The 8,426-nt window shown below is 49.3% G+C and overlaps 1 protein-coding gene across 1 annotated transcript in view; it reads right to left on the bottom strand.

The window, feature by feature from the left end:
• Positions 1-4,955: 4,955 nt before the first annotated feature.
• Positions 4,956-8,426, bottom strand: part of En2 (engrailed homeobox 2) — a 6,509-nt gene continuing 3,038 nt past the window's right edge. Inside the window, exon 2 of the mRNA XM_031380248.1 lies at positions 4,956-7,061. Coding sequence (XP_031236108.1) covers positions 6,745-7,061 — 317 coding nt within the window. The 3' untranslated portion in view covers positions 4,956-6,744. The remainder of the gene's footprint in view (positions 7,062-8,426) is intronic.

Raw genomic sequence — 8,426 nt, 5'->3', positions numbered from 1 at the left:
AGAGTCCTGCCATATTCCTCTGCTCTCTGTCACTGTCCTAGAGAGTCCTGCCATATTCCTCTGCTCTGTCACTGTCCCATGTGCTATGACCAAGTGGGCTTTTCTTTCCATTTTATTTTTTCTTTTCTCCTTTTCCTCCCCTCTCTTCCTCTTTTTCCTCCTCCCTCGTTTCTGTTTCTCCGTCTGTGAGAAAGTTTTATCGAATAGATCAGACTATCCTCAAACATACCTCTCCTAGCTATTTTATCTATCTTTTCTCTATTTTTGCCTAGACGGCTGCACAGATGTCGCATTGGTTAGCAAAAGCAAGGAAAATATGGGTGCCTGAAGCACCAAGGCACCTGCGCTGGAAGGGCGCAGCTGTGAGCAAGCCTAGGGACTTAGCAGCAGAAGAGCATAAGCCAGTAAACCTTCTGCTTGCTGAGCCTATTCAGTACCAGGCCTTTGTGCTCATTAGCTCACAAAAAGCCCTTGCAGAGAACCCATTAGGTAGATGTTCTTTCTGTTTGAGAAAGAATGACTCCACTCCCAGGGAGTCTATAACACGCTATCTCAGAAAGTAAGCATGGGGCTGGGATTTGAACACAGGGCTTGGGGATAAAGGTGTAGCTCAGTAGCAGAGCAGAGGCATAACATGCACATGTATATGTGTGCAACACACACACACACACACACACACACACACACACACACACACATTTGCTTGGTCCCTGACTTCAAAACAGCAACAAAGTCACAATAAAACAAAATTCTGTTGCTTTCCATAGAACCACCTTTCTTATAAGACTAGGGACATGATAGAAGTATTTGCTTGAAAAATAGAACCAAGTGGTCCCCAGGGCACGTGTAGGAGCCCAGCCTTATGTTTTCTTTGTAGGCTTCAGTCTTTCCCTATATGAACATGCCAACAAGCAATCATCACAGGGGTGAGTGGAGGGTTTTAACTCTCACCTGGAGGTTTTAGCCCTGGAAGCCCCAACGGGAGGCTGTGGTATGGAGGGATGCCTTACCGCCCACCTTCTAGGTGTTCAGACAGCAGTGGACCAGAGACTGAAGAGAAGGAGAGGGTGAGAAAGGGAAGGAAAGAGCGGAGCGGCGGAGCTCAGACATGGACTGGTTCCCTTTTTGCCAGCTAAGTTCTGAAGAAGGGCAATGGTGACAACTGCACAGCATTGTAGGTATTTGCGAATGGGTTTAATATCACCACAGGAAATGTACATGGAAAACTGGTTAAGGATGCCGAATGTTGTCATTTTGCTGCAATAAAAATCGGGGGAGCCCATAGTTCAGGAGCAGAATTTTGCAAAGAACTGATAATTATGCCCTTTCTCTTAACGCCTGGATGTAATGAAACTCCAACTTCCTTAATTCGGTGTATTAGTGTTGCTGAGAACGGAGAGCAAAGCTCTCCAAAACCATAAAACAAGTTTTAGTCTAAAGGAGAAGCTCAGAATCAAGACCCGGGCACCAAGGGGTGTCCTAGCGACCTGCGGAGAAGCAGGAGGGCTCATTCGTGAGGGACAGAAGCTCCTTTCGTTGCAGCTGGGGCCTGTGACTATCCATCCAAGGAGGAGAGAAAAGAGAAAAGGAAGTTAGTGGAGGGGGTAGAGAAAGGAGGAGGGCAAGCCAAGATGACAGAGCCTGACAGCCCCCATCCAGACAAAGGACTTGGCGGGAGGGAGGCGAGAACCCCAATGCGCCAGCAGAAAGGGGAAAAGCCGGCCCCTTCCGCAGGCAACCGAGCCGCCGGGACCACTCGGCCAAGTTTCTGGTCTGGACAGATGAATCAAGCAGCAAGCAGTGGCCTTATCTGGTCCCCACACCATCCCTCCCCCAGACGGTCCTACAAACAGTGACTGCCACCATTCCTGAACCCCACAGAGGACCCAAGGCTGGGTGGGACCTGACCCTGCCTGCCTGAGCTGCCCATCGAATCCTCTCTCTAAAGAACAAGTGGCGTGGGGCACGACAGCCAAGCAGGCCACTGTGCCTTGGGCTCTTTTCTCCTCTGTATCTTGGGGGTGGGGATGGGGTAAAGGGCTCTCTGGGACGCTTTCCAGGCTGAGGGGGTAAAAAGCCAGCCGGGAGGCAGATCTCTCTCTGCTACTCTTTGTTTCTGCTCCAGGCGCTACCCAGGACTCAACCCTGGAAGGGGCGGGCCCCGAAGTTCTGCTTTTCCAGAAAGCTTCCCTAGTGTTCCCCTGGGAACACAGATGGCCCCTAGGGCCAAAAGAAAGCTCTACCCTTCTTTAGGAGTAGCTAGGGCCTTGCTTGGGACTAGGCCTGAGCTTTACCGGGTCCTCCGCAGTCCTTCCAGAGGAACCTTGCTTGGGGGGAGGGTGGGAGCGATGCCCTTAAATCCATCCGAAGGGCCTGGGCCTCTGCTGAGGAGCTGGCAGTTTTACTGGTGGCTAGGACAAGGCCAGTACCACCACCACCAACAATAATAACTCCATCCTTCGTTTTCTTTTAGGCAAGAGCAAAGCGCAGGCTCACCACGCTTGATTAAATCATATAATTAGGAATTACTTTAATGAATATTATTACATTTCTGGCGATTTCAAGAATGCCCTTTTCTTTTCTATGGGCAGGCAGCATAAGCATAATAAGGTATTTGAGGTTATTAATAAAAACAGGCATGGTCATCTCTTGGTTCCTGCTGTGCAACTGTGAGACTTTAAGGGCTTTTCTTGCAAACACGTGCACCAGCACTCCCTGCGGTGCCCCTTGCTGCCCTAAAGTCCTAGGGACTTCAAGCTGCACCCCTCTGTGGCTCACCACCCCTCACTACTTCCAGGCCTAGATACAGCCTAGCCCTCCCCAGGGATGGAACCAAGGCACAAAGAAGGGGTTCCCAGCCCCGAGGCTCTGCACTGGGAGCTCAGGGATGGAAGTAGATCAGTCTTGGGAGGTTGATTTCTGCCTCGCTCCTCGCTCGCTAGCTCGCTCTGGTGCACTCCTTGCCTTCAGGAGTGGTGCCCCAGCGTCAGTCCTTATTAACCCTGCAGGCGAGGTGGCTTCCCTTGGCAGGTTGTCTTTTTTTTCTTCTTCTTCTTTTTTCGGTGGAGCCGGGACTCTTCCTAGGGGCTCTAGGGGAAGGGCCCAGGCAAAAAGGGAGGTGGGATATTAAAGCAGCAGGAGACAGAATGACTGCTAGAGCAGAGGGCTGCCAACAGACTTCTAGGCTGACCTGGGGCTGGTAGGAAGGCTTCGATATTTGGGTATTTGCATACAGCAGATATATATACCAGTGTCAAGCAGCCTGAGTCCTCCTACATCTGTTCTGTCCACTCAAGGGAAAACAAAACAAACAGCCCCCCAAAACAAACTGTGTGAGATCAAGCTGGGGTGTCACCTGGGAGTCTCAGAATTGACCCCCCCACCCCCCTCCTGGAGTTCAGAGACAGTATAGGCCCCCAGATCTTCCTCAGATGACTGCTATTAGCAGACCAGGTAAGAAAGAGCACCTAACCCCAGCCAGTAGAGCTGCACCTCTTCAGTCAGCTCCATTGCTGGAGCCAGCAGGCTGGGCCTTTCTGAAGGTCACAGCTACCCCTGGCTGGGTTGCTAGGTTCTCCCCAAGTTTCAGTGGGTTGTGGAGAACTGCAGAATGAGCTCAGCTTGGGGAGGGCAGACACATAGCCAGGTCATCGGCAGGCCGGAACAGAGAGCAATTGAGATCCAAAAGGCAAGGATTTCTCCACAAAGGAGAAATCCACTCTCCACCCTCCTACAGGGTGACTTTCTAGCCAGGGCCCAGTAGCAGGACTCCCTGCCCAGCTCCAAAGCACACAGCACTGAAGAGGTAGGGTTAGAATTGGGAAACTTGCCTTGCCAGTCCCAGCTGATGGGACATATTTTACTGCTCGCCCCAGATGAGAGAGAATGTCTAGCACAGCAAGGGCTCCCCATGCGTTACCAGCTCTGCTTACTTGGCTTTGAAGCAAAAGAAAAAAGTGAAACAGACAGGAGCAAAGAGTAACCCGAGAACACCAAGAATCTGAAGGCCACTTTGGGGCCCATCACAGACAAGACAGATAACTTCAGGAGTGTCTTCTGGACTGCCTGTGGAACCCAGGCCTTCATTATCTCCAAGAGCTGTACCCCATCTTCCTACCAGTGTTACAGTTTGAAAAAAAGATGGGTGTTGCTATGTTTTTATTAAAATGAGAGAGGCCAACAGAATAATGTAAATTCTGCCAGTGTTTTGAAGGAATGTGTAGGAGATGAAATCTTGAGGGAGGAACTGTGTCACCCTGACACCCATGATGAGCCTGCCATACTCCTGGGGAACAGAGGTTCTGGTGCCCTCAAAGTGAGTCCAATTCTCTTCTTTGCCGATCTCCTATGTAGCTCAACATCTGCCTGATAGCCTAGTGGCCAGTGTTATACTGAAACTACCTAGAAGGTCACTCTGGGCAACAGACAATCCATGACACTCTCTGAACTTCTCTTCCTAGGAGACAAACAAACAAACAAATAGAACAGAACAAAACAATTCTCTTTCAAGCCAAGAAAGTTTGGCTACCTACATGGACTGCCTTAGATTTAACCACTTCAGAGCTCCCTTCCCCTGAATCCTATAGATTTTGAACCTTTGCTTTGGGGACTGGAAGTGGGAGAAATAAAAATAGCATTTAGGGGAAGAGATTGTCTGTTGAGCACAAGTCCTTCCATAGAGCCCAACAGAGAACCCTTGTACCCAGCGTTTAAAGGCAGTGGGGCGGGGTTGGGGGGACCTGTTAGATTTCATACTTTGAGATAGTTCAGTGAGCAATGTGTTTTAAATCATTCCTCCACCCTCTATTCTGAACTTACATGTTAAGTATTCAAAGGTTGTTATTTAAAAGAAACAATATTCTCTTGTTTCTTGTTTCAAGGGTAGGTGCAGCACCTGGGCGCTGGGGAGACCATCTCAGCTAAAGACATGGACAAAGTCTGTCTTCCATCCCAACACTTTATAATAAAGAGTTGTTTCTTTTTATTTAATGTAACTTTCATGAATTTAAACACACAAAAATGCACAGGTTGGAATGGTCACAATCTTGATAACCACATTTGTAAGTAGGGAACATTCATCCATTTCTCATAAGATTATAAATATTTGATACTGTAAAATGCACATTTTATAAACTTAAAAAAGGACAGATTTGCTTCCTGCTAAAAGGCATGTGTCTCACCAATCCCCAAGCAGCCGATGGTCATTCACAGACTCTTAAATTACAACTTCTGTTTTTATAGCTTCCTTTTCAGAAGGTTGGCACGAATATGTACAAAGAGAAAGTGTTGACGCAGTGAAATAAAGAGGTTTAAGGCAAAGAGAGAAATCCACCATCGGTCCTCAGCAGGCAGCCTAACGTTCAGCTCAGCTGAGAACGCCCTAGCCATGCGCTGGCCCCAGGTGGACATTTGGACACCTTTTCCCATACACTAAACAGAAGACATTGTGGAGTTACATATAATGTGTTTGCTTATATATATATGTATATATATACATATATATATGAACTTGGTGAGGGATATATTGAATATATTTAATTTACACAGTACCACACCTTCAAAAATAAAATGTATATTTTCTTTTTAAAAAACAAAAAACACAAAAAGTGATAAGAAATGATTATTTACACATGTCCTCTAGATTCAGGAGGATTCGAGTTCCCTTGAAAGTCAAGTTAGCTGTGAGCTCCAGAACCCCAGCTTCACACAGGCCTGGGGTATGCGTGCACATGCATACACAAGTATGTACACATACATGTATTTACCATTCAAAAATAAATGAAAAAGAAAAAAAGAGGAAAGAAAAAGGAAAGGAAGACAATGCCAACTCGCTCTGCCAGGCCCCAAGGCCGATCTCGGTGGGAGCTTTTGGGTCAGGGCTAGCTGTCCCAGCAGCAAAGCCTTCAGGCCTTCAGGACACACTCCCTCTGCTCCCCAGGCTCCGACTACTGGCCACAGTGGCCGGAGAGTTGGCGCTGGCAGGTCGCTATGGGGCTGTGGCGGGACAGGGGTCATCGACACAGACGCAGATACACACACGGTGGCTGCCAGCGGGCCTCTGAGGAGGTTGGGAAGAGAGGCAGTGTAGGAGGCAGGCAGGCGTGGAGAGGTTCCCCGAGAGCTGCTGGCCTGCAAGGACTTCCTCAGACCTCAGCAAAAGAACTGCTCTCGCTCGCTCGCTCGCTCGCTCGCTCGCTCTCTGCACCAGAGCTCTCCATCACCACGCGGGCTGGCGCTTCCTACAGCGCTGTCCAAGTCAGCACAAAGCAAGCGGCAGAGTCCACAGACCAAATAGGAGCTATTTATTCTGTTCACAGTCCTGTGAAATGCAGCAATAAAAATCTTTGGACTTCAGCAAGTTGTTATAAATTTTTTTTCTTTCGGGGGAGGAGTGTCCAATGTCCCATAATGGAGCTTAAGGGATTAAAAAAGGAAGAAAAAAGAAAAAAGAAAAAGATCTGAAACCCTAAACAGCCCCCTTTCCAGAAAAATAATAATAACATAAAATTAGCATAATCTCTTAAACACAAAAAACTCAAAAATATTTTATATTCAGATTTTTGGACTTTACACCACCTGTAAATTATATGTACATAGATTATTGTAGAACTATAGCTAATACACGGGATTTTCACAGATAATGCTGGTATAATCTTTATACACTGGCCCTTTGTTCAAGGTTTTTAAATTATTGCATTGTTTCGCGAGGCCCTAGACCTGGCCGGCCCGCCCGCCCTGCTCGCCCTACTCGCTGTCCGACTTGCCCTCCTTGGCCGTGGTGGAATGGTTGTACAGGCCCTGCGCCATGAGGTGCACCGCCAAAGTGTTCTTGTTGCCCGTGGCTTTCTTGATTTTGGCCCGCTTGTTCTGGAACCAGATCTTGATTTGAGACTCATTGAGGCTGAGCTCCTGCGCCAGACTCTGGCGCCGCTGCTCTGTCAGGTACCTGTTGGTCTGAAACTCAGCCTTGAGCCTCTGCAGCTGCTCAGCAGTGAAGGCCGTGCGCGGCCGCTTGTCCTCTTTGTTAGGGTTCTTCTTCTTTGGTTTTCGGGACCTGGGACCTGGTTGGCACGGAGGAGAGAGGGCAGAGGTCACTGGCTGCCGGAATCTACCTGTTTACTCACAACCCTCTCACTCAAGCTTGAGAGTTTTCAGAGACTCCAGGGGGGAAATGACCCGCCCAAGGCCATACACGGGATCAGCTTGAGTTGGGCACTTCGGGTAGTGATATAAACTTGAGGCTGGGCATGTGCTCATTGACCAGAAGGAAAGTGGAGTGTGTGTGTGTGTGTGTGTGTGTGTGTGTGTGTGTGTGTGTGTGTGAAAATGAGATGGATTGGCAGATTTAGCTAAAAGGCCTATCACATACTAGGGGATCCTAATAAAAGCTAGCTGAAGGAATGCCCAACCAAAAACTTTCTGGCCTTGTTTGTTTTCTCCCCTTACCTCTTTCCAAGTCTATCCTAGCAAAAGGGTGGGAGACAGGTGAAAGGAGATGGGAAAGATTGAAGAAAAGAGTAGGCTAGTCAGTCAAGGGGAGTCATGTCCCCCTCCCTATGTAGCCCACAACAGGATCCCAAAGGCAGCAGAGTTCACGGAGCCAGAGCTGAGCTATCACCGAGTCCAAGTCCGGTCTCCTGGGAGGCCTGGTGAGCCCAAGTTTGTTTCCTTGAAGGGCTTCAATGGAGCATCACATGCTTTACTGAGCCTCTGGCATCTCCCCTTCAGTCCTCCTGTCCAGGAGAGGGACCTGGCTCCTACAGGATAGGGGGTGCTGACCTTGGTGGCCTGTCCTTCTCATCTCCCACCCCAGACCTGGGGCCACCTCATTAGAAGCAGGCCATCCACCCAACTGACCTCGGGCAAGAACATAAAGTGACTCAACAGCTTCCCCACAACGGGTTCTACTGTTGGTCCCAACCCCTTCCTCCTACGGAGTTGCCAGTGTTTGGGGCAAGTGTGGAGGACGGTATGACCCCATGACCTAGCCTTCGAGGGGAAAGGGTAAAGTGGTAGAAGTCTTGGGGTAGAGGGGTCTCTTTGTCAGGTTCACAAGGTTCATAGGGTGCAGTGTGGGAAAGGCCATCGGGCCATCAGCTAAAACTTGAGACCTTCTTTCTCTGTGCAAGAAGCATGAATCAAACTTTGGAGACATTATGCAGGCCCTTCCATCAAGGCCCCTTCCGCTAGAAGCGGAAGGGGCTGGAGAAGGCCGGACCATCCCCCTTCGCGGCCAGGACCGCATGCACTGCCCTGCGCTGTGAGGATGGTGGTGTGGTACCAGACTCTCCCATCCTCTGCTCAATGCAGCACAGTCAGGGGCAGCAAGAAGGGCCGCGGCGGGCGGGTGAGGACTCCCTTTCTACTAGCCTAGCGGATCCGAGCGCACTTACCGAAGGGCAAGCCCCCCCTCAAAAAAAAAAAAA

This window comes from Mastomys coucha, unplaced genomic scaffold (genome assembly GCF_008632895.1).
Source record: "Mastomys coucha isolate ucsf_1 unplaced genomic scaffold, UCSF_Mcou_1 pScaffold19, whole genome shotgun sequence".
In the NCBI taxonomy this organism is placed as follows: Eukaryota; Metazoa; Chordata; class Mammalia; order Rodentia; family Muridae; genus Mastomys; species Mastomys coucha.
Note: the sequence above shows the minus strand (reverse complement) of the source record. Positions and strands in the feature narration are given on the sequence as shown.